This window comes from Amphiprion ocellaris, chromosome 11 (genome assembly GCF_022539595.1).
Source record: "Amphiprion ocellaris isolate individual 3 ecotype Okinawa chromosome 11, ASM2253959v1, whole genome shotgun sequence".
Taxonomy (NCBI): Eukaryota; Metazoa; Chordata; class Actinopteri; family Pomacentridae; genus Amphiprion; species Amphiprion ocellaris.
The window spans coordinates 2,352,590-2,375,128 of record NC_072776.1 but is presented as its reverse complement, the minus strand read 5'-3'; the positions used below and the strand labels follow the sequence as shown (position 1 = coordinate 2,375,128).

General features: G+C 41.0%; 1 protein-coding gene across 2 annotated transcripts in view; it reads left to right on the top strand.

Annotated features, from left to right (window-relative positions):
* Window positions 1–22,539, top strand: part of si:dkey-100n23.5 (cyclic AMP receptor 4) — a 66,242-nt gene that overhangs the window by 2,994 nt on the left and 40,709 nt on the right. Inside the window, exons 2-9 of one of the 2 annotated variants that reach the window (XM_055014951.1) lie at window positions 981–1,033; window positions 4,301–4,355; window positions 5,448–5,504; window positions 5,609–5,669; window positions 8,771–8,858; window positions 14,158–14,247; window positions 14,734–14,772; window positions 22,184–22,262. In XM_055014951.1, coding sequence (XP_054870926.1) covers window positions 981–1,033; window positions 4,301–4,355; window positions 5,448–5,504; window positions 5,609–5,669; window positions 8,771–8,858; window positions 14,158–14,247; window positions 14,734–14,772; window positions 22,184–22,262 — 522 coding nt within the window. The remainder of the gene's footprint in view (window positions 1–980; window positions 1,034–4,300; window positions 4,356–5,447; window positions 5,505–5,608; window positions 5,670–8,770; window positions 8,859–14,157; window positions 14,248–14,733; window positions 14,773–22,183; window positions 22,263–22,539) is intronic. The other variant, XM_055014952.1, reaches the window with a different exon arrangement.

The following is a 22,539-nucleotide window of genomic DNA, read 5'->3' as shown; positions in this document are numbered from 1 at the left end:
AATATGCCTCTTAGTAAATTTCCTGTCTGCAACTTGAAATCTTACACTTCTGCAAAAATGAACTTCAGTTTAAAATCTGAAGTCCGCTCCCAAACGATTAAAGAAAACTGTTAAGCATCTTGTTTCTGTTTGGTAATAGATGTCCCTCCTTTCTGCTCTATGTAGGTCAAACCATGACACAACAAGTGATTATAGGTTATCGTGATGATCGACGGCACTTCTTGTTGTTGTTTGGCCCGTTCTGCGAATTCGTGCGTGGGACGTGTGTGAGAGGCCACATAGCTTTCTTGCACATCTGATTGTGTGGACGTGCTCTGCTCTGTTTTACATGCAAGACTGCTGCCAGCCCATTCATTTTCCCCGAAGCTTACAGGACTGACTCACACATTGCTCATTCCCATCATTCTGCAGCTCTTTTCCTTTCCTTTCTTCTACCTTTCTCAGTTCTCTGAATTCAGTTTCTGGTTGCGAGTGACTTCTAATGCATCGATTGTCAGGTTCTGGCCTTGTTAACACACCTGCCTGTGTGTTTACTTCGTTTCACTCAGCTGCCGTTTAACAGCCCTCTGAGTTTATAGCTTATTAAAATGGCTCCGATACACGTGGATGTGACATTCATAAATACCGTAGATGTTTTAGGTGTCGCTACGTTGCCAGTGTTTATGTCTGGATTGCCTGCAGTGTATGCAAATTTCATTTTGTTATCCTTTCCGTTTGCACACGTGTTTGTCTATACACACGAACAGACAGAAAACACCGATGAACAAATGGCAGCCTTGTCAGGCCGGTAGTTTCTAAGCTTATGATTATAATGATGGTGGTACGGTATTTGCACTGCACCTCTCGACGTATTTCCAGAGTGCTGTAGTTAAAATAAATACAATACACAGAGCCTGCATAAGACAGTTAACCACTTTAATATGTTGTCTTATGATTAGTGGATGTGAGCCATGGAATAATGCACTGTTTCTGATTTACAGGTTGTGATTTTAACAGTAAAACGAGCCACAGGAACCTTCTCCTTAGTAGGATGGTGAGTATTTCATTGAATTATTTCTCACTTAAATGATTCTTTGTCTTAAACTCACAATAAATTGTTCATCTACACCAGGAGTGTCAAACTCATTTAGTTCAGGTTCCACATTCAGCCCAGTTTCATCTCAAGTGGACCAGACCAGTAAAATCACAGAGTAATAACCTGTGAATATCGACAACTCCAAATTTTTTCCCTTTCTTTTAGTGCAAAAAAACATTTTTGTCAGACAAAAAGCAAGAAAAACTAGACAAAATATTCCGAAAATGAGACACAAAACAACAAAAGAACAATGATTTATGATCAAAATGGCAAAAAACAACCAAAAAAAGACAAAATATTACAAAAATGAGACACAAAACAACAAAAGTGAGAAACAAAGTGACAAAAAAGTAGACAAATGATGCAAGCAAGACAAAAAAGAAACACAAAACTACAAAAATGAGAGAACTACAAAAGCATGAGACATGCAACAAAAGTCAGACAAAAAAAGGGTCCAAAAGCAACAAAAACAAGACAAAATATTAAAAAAACGAGACATAAAGCGACAAAAAAATGGACAAACGAAACAAGCGAGACAAAAAAAGGCACAAAACGACAAAAAACAAAGCGAAACACAAAATGACAAAAATAAGACAAAAAAACACAAGTGAGACAAAAAGGAAACAAAACGATGAAAAGGAGAACCAAAATGACAAAAACATGAGACAAATGACAAAAGTCAGACAAAAAACAACAAAAACGAGAAAATATTACAAAAACGAGACACAAAAGAACAATGAGCAATTTAGCCTTTTACTTTATCATCAAAAAAACTTGTCAAAGTCTAGAAATTATTTTAAATTTATAGTTTTACAAATTTACAATCTGCAGTTATCGTCTTCTCTGGCCGGATTGGACCTTCTGGAGGGCCAGTTTTGGCCCACGGGCCAGATGTTTGCCACCCCTGCTCTACACAGAGTAGTGTGATTTAGGGATACACTAAGATGGAATAATGTGCAAGCATTTCAAGCACTTTAACAAATAAAAATAAAATGAATCATCCTTTTTTAATTGATTAATGTCATACAAAAGTGCAGGAAGCAGAAAATGAAACCTCTGGAAAGGTGACCACTCTTTCTACACTCAACATTGACTTTTAATGTACTTTGCATGTAGGTTGGTTGTTTTTAACACATTTTGGAGAACTTGCTGTAGTAGTTTTGTAGATTTTAGCTGTCTGTTGAGGTCTTGGGTGTGTTCACAGAACCAACTAGCCAGGTTAAGAGAAAAAAAGAGAAATTAAAGCTGTGTCTGACCATTAAACGAGTAATCCACAGAACGTTTTAGCAAAAGAAATAAATGATGTTAGAGTAAGCTCACAATTAGATAGCTGCTGCAGAAATTTGTCTCCTTAAGCCGATGTTTTGGAATGATACGACAATAAATAACTCTTAAAAGCACGTTTTGACGGCGGCCTTCTAATGAGGATTTAGCCGATGTATCAAACAAATCCCATAATGCAGGAGACGGTACATTCTGTTTCCCTTGGACAACAAAATAAAACACTGTTTGGAGTGCTCATGATTTCAGCTTCGGCAGAATTATTCATCAAACCAAAAAATTCAACCTTCAGATCCTAGTTTGTTTGACGGTTCATTAAGAGGACATTGAATTCCCACCAACTGCACTGAATAGATAAATGAAGTTTATTTCAGGGCCATCCCTGAATATGGAGCAGGATCAGTGTTGTATGCAGATCTTTGGCATCAGAATGGGATAATTAGGCAAAAACATTCCATGTGAGTAATATTTGATGGTAGACATTATATTCTTATGAGTCTCCCTGATGGTATTTGTGATAAAAATCTTTTCACAGTGATGCATATTTGGCTTTGTTCTGCCTATAATTGGATTAATGCACAAGTCTAACTGATAGACAGGGTAGCATCAAGACATATTTGGTGATGTTTTCCATAATCAATATTATAGCTGGTGTTATTGTGTGTGGATCAGTTAAATATAAAGTCGAATTTTACCCTCCGTACAGTGTTAACCCCCCTGTTGTCCTCATTACAGGCACCAAAAAATATACCAAAAAATCCAAAAATTCAGAAAATTCAAATAATTCCTTAAAAATTTCCCTTAAAAGATTTATTTAAAAAAAAAAAAAATCCCCCAAATTTGGCAAGAAAATTCTTGTAAATAGTTTCAAAAAATGAGTAAAAATCTCCCCAAAAAAATCCTAAAAATATCTAAAGTGATTCCATGTATATCAGTAAAACTTGTAATATTTTCTTTAAGAACATTCACATAAAAATCAACCAAAATCCAGCGAATTTCGCTCAATTTTGGTTGATTTTTTTGTGAATGTTCTTAAAAAACAGTTTTAACATTTCTTTCTTTCCACCAAAAAATGTTCAAAGATTTCCGAAAAAACTTGAAAATGTGGACATCAGAAGTTTCACTGTGAAAATATATTTTTTTTTCCACATTTTCAAACTTTAAAACGGGTCAATTTTGACCCGCAGGACGACACAAGGGTTAAATACTGTATGTATAAGACTTGAAGCTGCTGTTAGGTTGTGTCAAAGGTGTGCTGATTGACTGTCCTGTGTCGTGTTTTATTGGCCGCACCCTGCATGTCAGATTTACTTTCCATCGTTGTAACTGTGGTTTAAGTCTGCACTGGTTGTAAAATGTATTTGGGTAGATGGAAAGTAGAAAGTGCTTTGAATAGACATGAGTGCAACCGTAGCCGTGGCGATTTGAATTGAAAATACTAATGAAACTGAATGATTTGCATTTCTAAAGTCCATTTTGGACAGCATTGACTGCCGGAGAACACATCCGTTTAACAGGAAAATCACTTTTAAAAGTCTGACGTTAGATTAGTAAAATGTCTTAATTGTCGGTTATGTTTTTGCAGCTGGCGTCTGTCAGCTATTAGATAAACTGCGCTGCCTTTTACTACATTTAACCAAAGTTGCGCTATTTTGGCAGTGATTCAGTCCTTCATATGCATCTAAGTAGGCCTTTAGTTAGTTCTCTTTCTGTGAAAACATGCAGGTTTCATTGATTTCAGCATAAACAAGCTTTCATGGGCTGTGATTTTAAAACAAGCATAAGAATATTAGTGGTTAGAGTACAGTTAGTGTACAAGAGAGCCTGCAGGGATCTGTGTTGGAGTTGTAATGCTATATCGAGCAGTAATTGGCCTGCAGTACTCAGATTGTTGGCCCTTTCAATTAGCAAATCACGCTTTTCTTTTTTCTTCTCCCTCCTCAGCGTTTTCATGCTGTTTGTGATCTGGCTGCTCCGAAGGTATCACTCCTTGGCTCAGGTAAATTTGTACTACAAAGTATGGTGCATTTTGACATTTCTTTTCCTTTTTCTGTTTTGCTTCATTACCGGAAATGTGCTCAATTAGTCATGGCGAATCTTGGCATAATTGAACCCAATTAAATTGCACAGATTAATGAATTGCGGAGTTAATTGACTTATGGTCATTGTGCGATAGCGGTTGCCGTCTTGTGCTTTTCCTCCGTTCCGAATGAAGAGGTTTAAATAAATATTTAATACACTGAATAGAAATGAAATAATGTTAGTTTCTCTACTTCTTTTATACAAAAGGGTTTTAATTTTCTGCAGTATGCTAGGGCTTCTTTATGCCGTGCAGCTTGTGGATGTTTTTGTGTTTTTGAAGCCAGTCTAGCAGGTCTGTCAGGTTCAGCAGCGCAGCGCGTTATCCTCCTAATCTGAAGTAAATGACAGCTTAACGCAGGGCTCTGATGGATCTTATTACCTCTGGACCAGGTTGCAGAGAGCGACCTCACGTCCTCCTGGTCTTCCTCCCCTTCCTCCTCTTCCTCCGCCCTGCTCTTACACCACGTAAACCCTCTCCTTACGTCCATCCACTCACAAAGGTTATCTGTCAGTCAATAGTCTTTAGTGCTCTCAAGGCCCTGCTGCGCTCTTTTTCTGCCTCCCCCTCCTCGTCTTCCTCATCCCCCTTGTCCTCTGTAGCCTTGGCAGGGTCATTGCTGGACACAAATTGATACAGAGCTGTGTGTGTGTTGGTGTGTGCAGCCACATTGTGTTAGCACGGCTATTCAAAGTTTGAATGAGACCAGCATCTGCTGTGCATCACACCTCCCCCATCAGAATCCTGTAGCGTACAGATTATTGATTCGTTTCATAAATAATACAATGTGTTGAGTCTATACAGAGCAGAAAATAAGGAGAGTTTCCTCTGTGATATTTTCACAGAGTTGTCACCAGGGATGGCGTATGCCAAGCTGTCAGCCACGTCAGTGATCATTTCAGCTATAATTTGCCCTTCTCTCTAAGTGAATATAAATGCTCTGCCGTTTTTACTGGGGGTGCTCGGTTAGAGTCTGCTTCTTCAAGTCTTTTATTAATTTTCACTGTACAGAAGATGATTCTTAGCCTGACTGTAGCTGCCTTCTTCGACAGCGTAGCGTACGTCATGGTGAGTTACTTTCTGTGTTTCACTAAACTCCACATAATGCCTTTTTTTCCCCCAGTGGGGTTGTAAAAAATGTTTTTCTGTGCTGCTCTTCCTTCGCTATCCAGGGTGAGACTCATCCGAAGGGATCGCTGTGTGACTTCCAAGCCTGGTGGCTAACTTATTTTGGTAAGACTAAACCTAATTAACCGCTCACTGGCATGGTTTACACAGGGGAGATGAGTAAGCAACAAACATCTGATGGAGAGCTCATTTATTAAAAAATAGTTTGTCATTTTCTTTTTGGCTTGAGAGCAAAATGTGCATGGTATGGAAGGAGTCATTTCCAGAAGAGGTATGAGATAGAAAGTGAGCTATTGAAATGATAAAGTGGTTTAAATATTTAGTCACTGGATATTTTTAAATGATTGACCCCTGCAGGTGTGTATTTAACCCTCCTGTTGTCCTCATTTACAGGCACTGAAAAATATTGTTTACTTGTCTGAAAAAAAAATTCAGCAAAAAAATTCCCCAAATTTAGCAAGAAAATTCTTGTAAATATTTTCAAAAAATGAGTAAAAATCTTCCAAAAAATCCTAAAAATATCTAAAGTGATTGCATATATATCAGTAAAACTTCTATTTTCTTTTAAGAAAATTCACAAAAAAAAAATTTGTGAATGTTTTTAAGAAACATTTTTAACATTTCTTTTTTACACCAAAAATGTTCAAAGATTTCCTCAGAATGTTGAAAATGTGGACATCAGAAGTTTCACTGTGAAAATTAATTGTTTTTCCACATTATTAGACTTTGAAACGGGTCAATTTTGACCCGCAGGACGACACGAGGGTTAAAAAAAGATGATTTGTCTTTCTGTCTTGCTATATTACTATATGTGTTTTATGTTGTATTTAACACCCTCATGGTATGGCTATAATGTTAATGTGCAATTATATCTACCCTGTCTTTCATTGTATGGTGTGTGGAGGATATGTGTTGGAAAATGTTGTGGTTAAGCTTGTTCATCTTTCAGCCATATTCACACACCCATCCTAAGAATACCACACCTGTAGCAATGATGTAACATGTAGCTCAATGACTGTGCGGTGTGGTTTTGGCCGATTGCAACCTCTCTACCACACCACCCTCAAACCTCAGTGTTTCATTACCTGCACCCTGCATGAGGAGAGGATTTTCCTCCAATGACAGTGCAGGGCTCCACCATTTAATTTGGCGTAATCAGCCACACTGGGTTCCCCAAATTGGTGGGAAGTGGACCGATTTGTGCAATCCTGACAGCCGAGGCAGAATTGCTTCAGCGCTAAGAATGTTGGTTTTATTTGCATTGCTCGCATTTGTCGCAATTAGAGCTGTTTTAGCCTTAATTAGCGTGAGGATTCTTAGTTAGGACTGGCTGCTAATACGACACTTCACCAGGCTTGTTTTATTGGTCTCGCTGGCAGACACACACCTGCGCTCACACACACACATGGACGGATGCAGGGTAATGGGCAGTGAGTTAGTGCTGCAGGGTTGCTGCGTGTCACCTCGGTTTATCATGAAGATCCTCACGCTGAGGACAAACGGCCGTACATAAACACCGGCTGAACAGGCAGTTTGTTCTGTTGCGGCGCGACGAGTCTGGTGGGAGCCGCACAGCACAGCTCCGCTTTTAACTCCCACCAATAAAATTTTATGAAATGTGTTTGAAATGGAAGAAGACGGCAGCAGGTGCAGGCGACGGGACGGGACAGGTGAGGGAGCCGAGCTGTGCTGTCGAGCGAAAGCAAAGTTTTGGCTGTTTTTTTCTAGTTATGAAAGATTTATTGTGATAATGACAGCCGACAATTACAGCCTGTTCCCCGTGGGCATGGAGCGAAAGAGGATGGTACTTTGTTGTGCAGGATGTTTGGGGGGAGGGTTGCTGTGGGGAACTAAATAAGCTGAGTGTGAGAATTCATCATTGTGATGACCAGCTCTGCCTGTCCAGTCAACAGAAACACACACACACACACACACACACACACACACACACACACACACACACACACACACACACACACACACACACACACACACACACACACACACACACGGGGGGGGGGGGATTTCACAGTGAAACTTCTGATGTCCACATTTTCAACATTTTTGGGAAATCTTTGAACATTTTTTTGTGGAAAAAGAAAATGTTAAAAATGTTTCTTAAGAATGTTTAAAAAAATGTTTTTTGTGAATGGTCTTAAAGAAAATAGAAGTTTTACTAATATATATGGAATCACTTTAGATATTTTTAGGATTTTTTTGGAAGATTTTTACTCATTTTTTGAAAATATTTACAAAAATTTTCTTGTCAAATTTGGGAGATTTTTTTTTTTTAAATAAAACTTTTAAGGAAAACTTTTAACCCTTGTGTCATCCTGCGGGTCAAAATTGACCCGTTTTAAAGTTTGAAAATGTGGGGAAAAAATGTATTTTCACAGTGAAAACTTCCACATTTTCAACATTTTTTGGGAAATTTTTGAACATTTTTTGATGGAAAAAAGAAATGTAAAAAAAAGTTTCTTTTAGAACATTCACAAAAAATTTTTTGGGGAACGTTCTTAAAGAAAATATTAGAAGTTTTACTGATATATATGGAGTCACTTTAGATATTTTTAGGATTTTTTTTGGAAGATTTTTGCTCCTTTTTTGAAAATATTTACAAGAATTTTCTTTAATTAAAAAAAAAAGACTTTTAAGGGAAACTTTTAAAGAAGTATTGGAATTTTCTTCCTGAAGGTTTTGCAAATTTTCAGACATTTGGGGAGTTTTTTTGCTGATGTTTTGGATTTTTTTAAGACAAGGAAACAATATTTTTTGGTGCCTGAAAATGAAGACAACAGGAGGGCAGAAAAGGGAAGTTAGCTTTCTAAGCTCCTAACGGTCTCCGTAATATGCATTCATTCAGCGCGCCTTCCTTTTTCTTTCTTCATTTCTTCTTTTCAGCATCCCCAGGCCCTCGCTTTCCTGATTTCCCCCCCTCTTCCTCTCCAGCCCCCACGCCTGTGTTATCTTCCTCTGCTTTTCCACAGTTCATCATTATCTCTCTTTGAGCTCCCACCTCTCATCCATCACCCTAAGCTACAGGTTTCCCTCATATTACTGCGGAATGGGCCTTCATTTATCAAAGTGAAACACATGCGCGCTCCCATGCATGGGAGCGCGTTTGGACACACATTCGCAGGTGCGTGCTGTGTGGCAGCGAGCTGTCGTGTAATTTGACCTTGGTGTTTTTCTCTTTCTGTCTGCAGACTGGAGTGCCTTGGCCTGGGTTTGCCTCATCACACTGAACCTGTACCTCAACCTGGTCCGAGAAATAAGCACCAACAAATACGAGATGTGAGTGGAAAGCTTAATTTCTGCAATATTTCTGATCAATCATTCGGTCTATTTTGTTTTTCAGTGTTGTCTTGTGCTACCATAAGTGTGTAAAATGCACAATAATTCAATTTATCATGACAGAAAAGCAACAAAGCCTCACATTGCAAAAACTGGAAGCTGAGAATTTGAGGCACTTTTGCTTTAAAAATGACCTAAATAGCTACTTATTGATTAATCAGTCCCTCCAGGAATTCGCAAAGTTGTGATTGCACCAATTCACGTGAATTCAACCGATCTCCGTGAATTCTGCGCGACCTTGCAATTTTGTCCAATCACTGCAACTTTTCTGCAATTTTGGCCCACCTCCTGCGAGTTCCACCAATCACAGCAGTCCTCAGCGTAAACGTAATGCACGTACGTCCCCGAATTCACTTCCTTGTTTATGGTTTGAACATCCAGGCATGTGCAATTCTAATGTCTCTCATTTATCAACGAAAATTAGTTATTATAATAAGCACCAACAAATACGAGATGAGTAGAAAACTTTAAAAAAAAAAAGATTTTCTATTTAACTTCTGCAACATTTCTGGTTTATAATTTTAGCCTATTTTGTTTTTCAGTGTTGTTTTGTGCAACCATATGTGTGTAAAGTGCACAATAATTCAATTTATCGTGACAGAAAAGCAACAAAACCTCACATTGCAAAATGTGGAGGCTGAGAATTTGAGGCACTTTTGCTTTAAAAATGACCTAAATACATACTTATTGATTAAATCATTCAATACTTTCAACTCTAAATGAACTGTTGGTCCCACATGCATACACGCGTGTTGTTCCTCCTCCGTGCGTCCGCCTCTACGTCAGCCTTTGAATGTATATTTTCATGTGTGTGTGCATGTGTTCGCTGTGCCAGAGCATGTGTCTCCCTGCAGAGCATTGACAGGCCCCTCCTCCTCTTTCTCTGTTCCAGCCAGCCGACACTCTAATTGAAAAGGGAGTGAGTGTCAGCCCTTAAGTGTGTGTCTGTGTGTGTGTGTGTGTGTGTGTGTGTGTGTGTGTGTGTGTGTGTGTGTGTGTGTGTGTGTGTGTGTGTGTGTGTGTGTGTGTGTGCGTGCGTGCGTGCACACTCGTCTTCACGCTTTGTGGCTCCGTGTTTCCGTCGCTTAAACTCCCTTGAGCGCTTTCTGTGGCACAAGTGTGAAGTTGCCTCGTGTGTGTGTGCGATATTTTTTGCATTTTTCGATGCCTGGTGCAAAGCTTTGTGACACAATCTGGAAAAGAAAATTTATTATGCGCTCTGTGGGCGGGAAAAAAACTCCGCTTGATGCGTCAAGTCAAGTTGTGCACGGGTGTATCTTGTGTTTCGGTGGGCACAAACCATCCCACCCCCTTTTCTGTGCGTGAGAGGTTGCGCCATTAAGGGAGGTGCACCACCCCCTCATGGGAGTTTTCCTGCATTGATTAGCGATAAGCCAGACGATGTAATAGTGGCATAACTCATGAGGAGACAGCTTTATGTGCACAGGGAAGGGGGCAGGCTAGGAGGCCAAAAACAGCCCGCTTCAGAGCCTTATCAGCTGCACACCTCTTATACGTCCGGAGGGAGTGAAATGGGAGGAAGATATCTGTGTTTTCGTGCCTCGTCACACATGATGTGAGGGGAAAAAACTTGCAGTGCTTTAATAGGTTAGAGCGAAGGAAAGACAAGGTGTCAGTGGGGCTGTCATGTATTGACTGCACATAGATAAGCTTATGTGTTTAGGCAGGCGGGCATGCGGCTTTGCATACATGCACAATTACCCCTCGGCCTCCTAACCCAACGTCCCACCCTCTATTTCACACACAAACACACACACAATGACGGCGCAGCGTGATGGTTTATGAATGAACAAACCACCAGAGGAAATGGAGAACGGGAGGCTGGATGATCTAAGAATGATTGAAGTGGATGCAAGAGAGGATAGGAAGTGTGTGTGTGTGTGTGTGTGTGTGTGTGCGTGTGTGTGTGTGTGTGTGTGTGTGTGTGTGTGTGTGTGTGTGTGTGTGTGTGTGTGTGTGTGTGTGTGTGTGTGTGTGTGTGTGTGTGTGTGCGCACATACATGTTTGTGAGTGTTTGAAACCAGGCAAAGTGAATCTGTTGTTCATTGAGGGAAGAGAGAGAGAGAGAAAGTGATGAAGCTGAAGACCGAGAGAGAATGGGGGGGATATAAAGAAGCGATGTGAAGCAGTGAGAAATGAGATTGAGCCTCGAGAGATTTCTATACGAGCTCGCCTTCGTGTGTGTGTGTGCAGGTGTGGAAAACTTAATTTTTACAATATTTCTGATTAATCATTCGGTCTATTTTGTTTTTCAATGTTGTCTTGTGCTACCATATGTGTGTAAAATGCACAGTAATTCAATTTATTGTGACAGAAAAGCAACAAAACTTCACATTGCAAAAAGTGGAAGCTGAGAATTTGAGGCACTTTTGCTTTAAAATGACCTAAATAGCTACTTATTAATTAATCAGTCCCTCCAGGAATTTGCGATGTTGTGATTGCACCAATTCACGCGAATTCAACCGATCTCCGTGAATTCTGCGCAACCTTGCAATGTTGTCCAATCACCGCAACTTTTACGCAATTTTGCGAGTTCCACCAATCACAGCAGTCCTCAGCACAAACGTAATGCACGTATGTCACCAAATTCACTTCCTTGTTTATGGTTTGAACATCCAGGCATGTGCGATTCTAATGTCTCTCATTTATCAGCAAAAATTAGTTATTAAAATAAATACCAACAAATATGAGATGTGAGTCTCTGTTGTTCGTTGAGGGAAGAGAGAGGGAGAAAGTGATGAAGCTGAAGACAGAGAGAGAATGGAGGAGAGGGGGATATAAAGAAGCGATGTGAAGCAGTGAGAAATGAGACTGAGCCTCAAGAGAGATTTCTATATGAGCTCGTGTGTGTGTGTGTGTGTGTGTGTGTGTGTGTGTGTGTGTGTGTGTGTGTGTGTGTGTGTGTGTGTGTGTGTGTGTGTGTGTGTGTGTGTGTGTGTGTGTGCGCGCGCGCACGTGCAGGTGTGTGAAATGCAGAGCACATAGCAGTCCTGCTGTGCCTCATTAAGCCCATGTTGCGCTCAGCTCCGGACCTCGTCATCTCCCTCTCAAAGCACCATGAGCGTGTATGTGTGTGTGTGTGCTGTAGATGTGTGTTTGTGGGTCTGTGAGCTCTCGACATTGATTTCCTGACAAACCCCCCTGTGCACCAGTCGGCACGCCACGGACCGGCAGCACTGATTTCACCATTTGTCTCTCCTCCATCCGCCTCGTACACTTTCTCGCTCCTTCTCTTTGTCTCTGTCCTCTCCTGCTCGATCGTGCTCTTGTTTTCAGCGCCTTCTTTTCCTCTCTCTCTCGCTTCCTCTCATGTTTGATCTGAACACAAACTCTCTCTGGATCCATGCATTTAGTATGCCTCTCTCTCTGCTTTCCCACCTGCTATTCTCTGGCCGCGGCCATCACACGCTCTCGCTGCTGTCCATCAGAGGGAGGTCAGGGGAGGGGGGTTGTACAGTGTGATCCCTGTGAAATAGAGTGACAAAGCGTGTGTGTGTGTGTGTGTGTGTGTGTGTGTGTGGCGCACAATTCGAGTGGGGATTGAGTGTGTGTCAGCCGTGTCACCATTGCTCGATTGACCGTACTTGGAACAAGTCGGGGCAGGACTTCCACTCTATTGACCAGGCGACGCTGTACGCTCTATCAAGTATCGACTCCCACACGGACGCCCAAGACACCGGAGCGCACACCTCATCTGTCTGACACACACACTGGAAAAAATGCTCCTCTCAAAACAAGAAAAAAATACTAATTTCAAGGACCTTTACCTTGAAATAAGTGAAAAAATCTGCCAATAGAACCAGCGAAAAATGGCTTGGTAAGATTTCTTGAAATAAGATATGATATTTAGAATATTGAGATCTTAAAATTAGCTGGGAAAACTTATTTTAAGCTCTATTTTACCAGGATTGTCAAGCTTAGGTGTCATAAAATAAGCCAGATATGCTTAAAAAAAAGGCAGTTTTTCAATTAAAAAAATAGATTTTTGCTTTCATGTAACCTCCTAATTTGAGATTTATTAACCCTCCTGTTGTCCTCATTTATGGGCACCAAAAAATATTGTTTCCTTGTCTGAAAAAAATCCAAAAATTCAGCAAAAAATTCCCCGAATTTCTAAAATTTGCATAACCTTCAGGAAGAAAATTCCAAAAATTCCTTTAAAGTTTCCCTTAAAAGTTTTATTTTTAAAAAATCCCCCAAATGTGGCAAGTAAGTTCTTGTAAATATTTTCAAAAAATGAGTAAAAATCTTCCAAAAAATCCTAAAAATATCTAAAGTGATTCCATATATATCAGTAAACTTCTGATATTGTCTTTAAGAACATTCACAAAAAATCAACCAAAATCCAGTGAATTTTTGGTTGATTTTTATGTGAATGTTCTTCATAAACTTTTTTTAACATTTCATTTTTTCCACCAAAAAATGTTCAAAGATTTCCCAAAAATGTTGAAAATGTGGACATCAGAAGTTTCACTGTGAAAATATATTTTTTCCCACATTTTCAAACTTTAAAACAGGTCAATTTGACCCACAGTACGACACGAGGGTTAAACTTATTGTGAGTTTTCTTGTAAAATTTGACTCAAAACAAGATAATTTCAAGATTGTTTGACTTAACAAGATATTTAAGATGCATTGTCTTAAAACAAGTTCCTCCATCTGCTGAAATATCACTTAAGTGAATTTATCTTAAATCAAGTGGGATGAGACATTCTGACTAAAAATATGACAAATAGACTTGGTAAGATTTGGAGTTTTTGCAGTGCACACACACACACATCTCAGAAGGCTATGAACAGCGATAGCCAGTACGAGCCCCTTATAGCCACTCTAACCTCCCCTTTTAATAAATGCTCTTTTTCTGCAGTTCAAAATCATAGCACAGCATTGGCCTCAAATTTAGCTTTCACCATGACCTTCTGAGCGAGAATCCGCATCGTGTTTGTGGTTTTGATGCAGACGTTTCCTCTGAACATCATCCTTTCCCCAACAGTTAGGGTAATTATGGTTTATATTACCATGAGTAATTGGCTGTCTGGCTGTATAGACATTTGTCTGCACCTGAAAAATGACCCGATGCGAGTGCCAACAAAGGGATGAAGCGAGGAAGAAAAGAATTGATTTATTTATAGGGTTTTTTTTCTCAGGGGCAGCGCTGCCTCTGCTGCCTCTGCTGCTCTCTGCGCTTCTAATGAAATAAATGTCTGCCTTTTATCAGGTTGTACCATCTGATGGCGTGGGGGGTGCCTTTGGTCATGGCCTCACTGCCGCTCCTCAAGGGAACCTACGGCCCCGCAGGACCCTGGTGGTGAGTAAAACCAAACGTCCAGCTACACCGTCGTTTTTTTCATATCATTTTTTTCATCTTGTGACTATTTTCTGTTAAGTCTTTACTTTCGAGGAAGGCCGCAGCACTGGCCTCATTCCATCTCCAGACGGGCTTCATAAGAGTTTATGTGAAAAAAATGGGCAATTATCAGCACATCAGATCACAGTAAAACGCCTCCTCAGTTCTCGTAGAGAATCTAAAAATTTATTTGTTTGGTTGTGCGGTTAGAGGGGTGAGGAAAAGGGGAAGAGGCTGAGGAGAGGAGGCAGTGGAATGAGAATTGGGACAGAGCCTTAATCTCCGGGCTCGACTCTCTCTTTCCACTCTCGGCTTATTAATAGCTACAGCTGCACAGCTTTTCCCCTCCGCAGTCACACAAGTCTCTCTTCCGCTCACGCTCTCCCTTTTTCCTTTGTAACCCCCTCATCGCTCTCTCTCTCTCTCTCTCTCTCTCTCTTCCCCCAGCTGGATCACAGAAGATCACGTAGCCTGGAGATTTGGGATGTAAGTAGACCCTTTCAGCGCCGCCATCAAAGCTTCCCCCACTGGGGGAGACGGGGGAGGAGGGATGGAGGAGGAGGGCTGTCTCTGCGGGGAAATGTGAAAGGGTTGCATGTCAGGGGAGCCTGCAGGGTTTTTTCCCTCTTGGTGCAAGGCCAAGGAGTGTGCGTGTGTGTGTGTGTGTGTGTGTGTGTGTGTGTGTGTGTGTGTGTGTGTGTGTGTGTGTGTGTGTGTGTGTGTGTGTGTGTGTGTGTGTGTGTGTGTGTGTGTGTGTGTGTGTGTGTGTGTGGATGTGGATGTGTGTGTGTGTGTGTGTGCGTCCGTGGATGTGTCTGCCTCTGCCTTGTCAGATTTAGGGGAGTTGCTACTCTGTGTATTTAAGTGTTTAGGACGGCTATGAAGGATTATGCCTGTCGACTGCTTTCTGCAACTGGCCCTAAGTCTGCAAGGGTTGTGCCAATCCCCTGGTGTAGACGCTTAAACACACGCACACACACACACACGCACACATACACACACACGCACATCCGCACAGCAACACATCGCTATGAGCCAAGGTAATCGTGTTGCTGCTCACAGCATCAGCAGGGAATCAATCTTTTTAAACAAATAAGCACACACACACACACGCGCACACACACACACACACACACGCAGACAGACTCACACAGACAAAAACTCACGCACACATATATGGAACAACGCGTTGCTATCAGCGGCGCTAAACGAGCTTGCGTCTCTTTTATCAGTGCTCCTCTGCTCCCCGGCTCTTTCTAGTTTTCCGTGCTGTCGTGGCCCACGGGGACAAGCCGCTCGGAGGATCAGGGAATCTTCATTAGCTCTAATTACATCAAACCAGACGAGAGATTAGAGGCCAAGGCAGCACCCGTCAAGGAAAAAAAAACACATACGCAGTTGGCTGACAGCTTGTAGGGGGGCAGAGGTTGCGGCATTAAAGGTGAAAAGTGGAAAAGGTGGGAGGGGAGACATACGTGGTACAGTTACACAGACAGGGAATTACTCAGCAGGAGAAGGAAAGAGGAGGACGGGAAGGAGAGGGGGAGTTGGAGAAATAGATTGTCCTCGTCTCTGCCCACGCCTCATAGTGTGTCTTCATCAGAGTTCAGCGAAGCGCGGCGACAGAACAGAGGAGGCAGGGGAGGCTGGGAGGAGGAGGAGGGTGTGAAAGGGGATGAAAGAGGAAGGAGAATGAAAAGCAGAGGACAGCGCTGCGAGATGAAGGTGCAGAGTTTCAGGGGTTGAGTCAGCAATTGGAAGCGCTCGAGCATAGCTGAGTCACCGCTCTTAGAGGTCCCCATCGGTGTGCATCACGGGCCCCAGTCAGACACAGCGCTCAAGTACGACTGCGGGAATGACATTCGCAAATGAAAGCATATAATTACCAGGACATTTTAGCCACGTTGCTGCAGGGATGTTGATGCAATCAGTCCACTGCTTTGGTCCAGATTGAAGTCTCTCAGTATTTGCTCAGTAAATTTGCACCAAATTTAGTCCAGACTTTCGTAGTTTGTAGAGGATAAATCCTTAAACCTTTGGTCATCCCCAGATTTTTCCTCTCACAGGTTAGAGGTTCACATTTGTGACTTAAAACTGAACTGTCTGGACAACTATAGAAGTCATAGCCGTGAAATCTGCTGAAGACATTCACATCCCCCTCAGGATGAATTGATAACTTTTTATCTCATGCTGTCATGAGGTCAAAACTAGGGATTGAACGACATTTGTTTTCCAGAGCCAATAGCAATGCTGATTATTGGACCTAAAGAGAGGTTGATGACCGATTTTTGGGCTCGATATGCATTATGTGTAATGTTTAATATTATGTGATGGAATCGGTCATTCAAAACTGGACTTCATTAAGGAGCATGACTATAACTAAGTGTAAAATAGGAATAGCAGTGATTAACCCTCCTGTTGTCCTCATTTACAGGAACCAAAAAATATTGTTTACTTGTCTGAAAAAAAATCCAAAAATTCAGCAAAAGAATTCCCCAAATTTCTGAAAATTTGAAAAACCTTAAGGAAGAAATTCCTTAAAAATTTCCCTTAAAAGTTTTAATTGAAATGAAAATTCCCCAAATTTGGCTAGACAATTCTTGTAAATAGTTTCAAAAAATGAGTAAAAGTCTCCCCCCAAAAAATCCTAAAAATTTCTAAAGTGATTCCATGTATATCAGTAAAACTTGTAATATTTTCTTTAAGAACATTCACATAAAAATCAACCAAAATCTGGATTTTGCTTGATTTTTATGTAAATGTTCTTAAGAAACATTATTGACATTTCTTTTTTCCACCAAAAATGTTCAAAGATTTCCCAAAAATGTTCAAAGATTTCCCAAAAATGTTGAAAATGTGGACATCAGAAGTTTCACTGTGAAAATATATTTTCTTTCCACATTTTCAAACTTTAAAATGGGTCCGTTTTGACCTGCAGGACGACACGAGGGTTAAATTAGGAGGCTCTCCTCTGTTTATGCGGGATCGACTGAGATTGATCAGTTTATATCCTGCAGGTACATCTGCTGTTCTTCTGTTTTTGTAATATTTCACTGTTCTGTCACATTTATTGGCCACTAAGGTGTCAAAGTGTAATTAATTGTTGTTTTCCAGACTGTTTGATGGTAATTTGTGGCTGCCTTCTAACTTAACCACGAGCCGTTAGCATAGCTTTAGCCGCTATTTCGTTGTTTGTGGCGCCAACTCATGTTTCTTGTTTAGTTTTTGCAGTTTCTGCTTGAGAGACATTTCTGAATGAGAGGATACTGCCTCATACCTTAAGTCAGGGCTGTCAAACTCCTTTTAGTTCAGGTTCCACATTCAGCCCAGTTTGATCTCAAGTGGGCTGGACCAGTTTTTACTATATCATCAAAACGACAAAAGTCAAATAAAAGACAAAAAACAAGACAAAATATTGCGAACATGAGACATGAAACGTCAAAAAAAAAAACTACATTTTCAACATTTTTGGGAAAATTTTTGAACATTTTTGGGTGGAAAAAAAGAAATGTTAAAAATGTTTAAGAACATTCACAAAAAATCAAGCCAAAGCCAACAAATTTTGCTGCATTTTGGTTGATATTTTTCTGAATGCTCTTAAAGAAAATATTAGAAGTTTTACTGATATAAGAATTTTCTTGCCAAAATTGGGGGATTTTTTAAAATAAAACTTAAGGGAAACTTTTAAGGAATTATTGGAATTTTCTTCCAGAAGGTTTTGCAAATTTTCAGAAATTTTGGGAATTTTTTTTGCTGAATTTTTGAATTTTTTCAGACAAGGAAACAATATTTTTTGGTGCCTGTAAATGAGGACAACAGGAGGGTTAATTCAAAGCGATGTTCTGCCAGAGTGCTGCTAGCAAGGCTGTAGGTTCTTGGTTAATTTTAGCATTTTCATTGTTGCATCCTGTAAAACACAGCCTTCACCTACACACCCTGCCTTTCTTTCCTGTTTCCTTGTCTCTGCCTGTCTTTCTGTCTCTCTGGTCGTCCCTCCCTGTCTAAGTGGTAGAGCAGGTAGATCGTGATCTCTCACTCTGCGGCAGGATCTTGTGGGTCAAATTTAACGGCTGCAAGTCGAGCACTACCCCGCATGGACGTGCTGCTCCCCGGCTCTCATCTTCCACCGAGCACTTCAATTAAGGCTTCTTTCATCCGAGCCTCATTCTTCACTTCAGAGCGGCGCTGGAGGGAAGGCCAGGCTAAGGCCGAGTGATTGAATTTGTGCACGTCTGTGATGATCTTTCTTTCTGTCACTTTCAAGCTGCCCACTCTTGCTCACTGTTGTCCTCTCAAAACCCCCTCCGTGGTTATCTGGATTTCTATCCATCGTTCCCTAGTCGATCCATTTGGTACAGCCTTTTTCTACTGTTCCTTTCATTCTAACCATCTCCCTGTCTTTTAATCACACGGAGCCTCTTTCTTATTTCTGCTCTTTTTGGTCCTAAGCCGCAATCGGCCGTCATCCATCCACCTTTGCGTCCTCACCTCTATTCATCTCCTCACTTTTATCATCCTCTGCCCACTCTGAATCTTCTCTTTCTGCTTCTATTTTAGCCTCCCTCTTTCTCCGTCTCCCTCTCTCTCCGGGTAGTGCTCAGCTGTAGAGCACAGCAGACTCTAATGGCAGATCATTATCATGCTAATTAGAGCACTTTGTAGCTGCCGCCCGTCATTCTCTCCTCCTCACAGCCCCCCACACTATCGTTAAAAAGGCCACCCCCTCCTTTCCCCTCTCCACCAACCCGCCCACCCCCCTGGCTCGTCTTTCCATCATTAACGGGACGTGCGCTGGCGTAATTGGACGCTGTTTATTCCGGAGAGCGGGTTATTAAATCACACCGAGGTGACGCTCGCACAGGTCTCCCCCCAGAAACGCTTTCATCATTGTCCCATGCCATTATTGAACCTGCGTCGGACGCACACATCCAGCCACACGCCTGTTCAAAGCCACAGAGGATCCTTTGTGTGCCGATGTTTCCGACAAGACGTGAAGGCACATGATGTAAAAATAAAAGGTAGCCTTTTTCCCTTTCCCTGTTTCCGAAACAAACGCCTACCTTCTCAGACTCCCCTGCCAATAAAAAGTTTAATTTGATAATGCTCAGTGAGTTTCTTTCAGTCCTCAGGCGTGGAAGACAAGCATGGGCAAGCTCAAATTAGGCCAAGGTCCTAGTATCAGCCCTCTGAGATACTTCTAAAGAATGCAGTTTTTAGCACACGTGCCGGAGACTTTTCAGACACCGTGTTGGACATTTATTTTCACTCCATTTTCCTTTGAAATCGCAGGTCTGTGTATTTATGTGTCAGACGGGATGCAGACTCTGTTTACTTTAAATGTCAGTGGAACATTTTTCTCCTGGATCATGATTAACGCCGTAATTGCTCTTGGAAGCCTTCCTCTGCGCTCTCCAGTGTGTTTATCACGTCGGTACGTTCTCCCAGTGCCAGGTGCTCGGGAGGAACTTAGTCCTCGGAGCTACCGAGGCTCAACAGAGAAGTGGAGGCCAGAAACCTGTCTGTCAATGGGAGACAAAGACCTGTGTTGTGATTTCAGGGAGAGGTTGAAACTCCTCGGAGCTTACATCACCTCCCAAGATGTTTCGTAACAAGACGCTGCCATTCCAAGAAGCCATCACCCTAACTTTCCTTGCTCTTCTCACCTGTTTTGCATCCACTCAGAAATACCGGACATATTATACTCTCACACCTCAATAGATTGACAACCCTTCATCCCATAGGCATGCTGGGCATTTCCGGTGTGGTGCCTTTGCTGGCGTTACCTCTCAACTCGCTGAAACTATGTGCAGTAAAGTCCAGAGGTGCTTAGTCAGGTCTTTTCCTCTCTGGCTGAGTGTGTATGTCCGCTATGCATCACCTATTTAGAATAATGCACCCTCCAGTGTCAGGCAGCAAAACAGTCTCTCTTCTTCTAGTTGTATACACAGGACTGACATACCACCGTTAACCCTCTTGTCGTCCTGCGGGTCAAAATTGACCCGTTTTGAAGTTTGAAAATGTGGGAAAAAAAATATTTTGACAGTGAAACTTCTGATGTCCACATTTTCAACATTGTTGGGAAATCTTTGAAAATTTTTTGGTGAAAAAAAGATTCAAGCACGAATTTTTGAATGCAAAGACAAAAACTGACAGAAAGGTCGAATTTTCAGAACAAAAATTCAAAAACATCTTTAGAGACCTGTACAAACTTGTTGACAAGTTGGGGAAAAAAATTGCAATCCAATAGAGCAGGGGTATCCAACTAAAATTCAAAGAGGTCCAGTCAGAGAAAATTTATTAACCCTCATGTCGTCCTGCGGGTCAACATTGACCCATTTAAAAGTTTGAAAATGTGGGGGAAAAAAGATTTTCACAGTGAAACATTTTTGGGAAATCTTCAAACATTTTTTGGTGGAAAAAAGAAATGTTAAAAATGTTTCTTAAGAACATTCACATAAAAATCAACCAAAATCCAGCGAATTTGTCTGGATTTTGGTTGATTTTTATGTGAATGTTCTTAAAGAAAATATTAGAAGTTTTACTGATATATATATGGAATCATTTTAGAAATTTTTAGGATTTTTTTGGAAGATTTTTACACATTTTTTGAAAATATTTACAAGAATTTTCTTGCCAATTTTGGGGGATTTTTTAAATAAAACTTTTAAATGAAACTTTTAAGGAATTATTGGAATTTTCTTCTTGATGGTTTTGCAAGTTTTCAGAAATTTGGGGAATTTTTTTGCTGAATTTTTGAATTTTTTTTTTCAGACAAGGAAACAATATTTTTTGGTGCCCGTAAATGAAGACAACAGGAGGGTTAAAGCTGACTCAGCCAACTTGTTAGCAATGAGTTGCTTATTTAAAATCCTCCTGTAATGGTGTATCATTATTATTAGAGTCATATCCCTGTCTGCCTGGTGAATGTAAATCAAATACTCCATGTTGGCTCTGTTTTGGTCTCTACCAGCTCCTCAGAAATATTTCCGCCTTCTTTAGCCGCTAAATGCTCTACTGTGTTCACCTGCGAGGTGCTAACTATGTGTCTCTACCTTTTGGTGCTGAGCAGGCAGTGTACTGTAGAGGTTTGCTGAAAATAGTTTCCTCCTGCACCTGAAAATGAAGCTACGAGAGCGAACCAAAGCTGTAAAGTTGCTGAACAAGCAACTAACAATCTGAAAAGCTTTGCCAAGCTGAGCAGTAGACAGGTGATCACTTCTTGTAGGTTCATCACTGTAACTCATTCTTTTCACATTTTCAGTGACACATTGCTATAAAAATATTGATTATAGCTGCAGTTTAGCGTCACTCTCCTCGTGGACTCTCAATCTGAGGTGTTTTAATGCAAGCCGTGAGCAAAGAGATGGTGGTTTCATGTTTAAAATAGAACTCTGAGATAATTTGAAGACTGAATAACAATTATTTTAAGCGAAGAGTCACCTGAGAACCAGCTTTTGTCCGTGTCTACACCGAATCTCGTTCAACAACAATGTCCTTCTCAGATTACAGCCCTGATTACAGAGGGAGTCTTATTAAATGAGAGCCTGTGGTCTAATGTCTAATGTGTTTGGACGGCCCTAATACCAACACACTGGACGCTTAGACTGCTATTACATCTTATTACGGTGTCAATTCCTTTAGGATATATGGCGCCGTGCTTTTGTATTAAAAATGAAATTAAATCCTGTGTGATTTTTCTTATTAGATATTTTTAATTTGATATCTAGATTATCCTTTGTCCTAAGATGTACTCCAAACCTCTTTGTTTCTGCTCCTGAAACAGGACCACAGGGAGGCCAGAGAAACAAGCGGCACAGACAGAACAACATAAACGATCTTTTAATAACGTTGCTCATTCTGAATGTTCCTTCTGATGGCCTGTGTCTGTGCTTTGCAGATGGTACGTGCCTCTTTTCAGCCTCATCTTCCTGATGATCTCCTGCTACGCCAGGATCATCTGCGTGGCCAACAAGAGAGTAAGTGCTTAGCATGCGTCCATCTTAAGACACTGACAGCTTAGCAGAATCTAAATTCACTGTGAGCTCGTGAAAGTACAGACAGAACTGCTTTTTGTGTGTCCTTATATATCTGTACAGAAAAGGAGCAAATCTTCTCACTGAAGCAGAAATTTAAGTGAAAATGCAACCAGATAATATGCAGAGGTATGCATTCCGTCTGAAATGTTGCTGGAGTGATGATAAGTATTCATTTAAAGCAGGGGTGTCAAACATGAGGCCCGTGGGCCAAATGCGG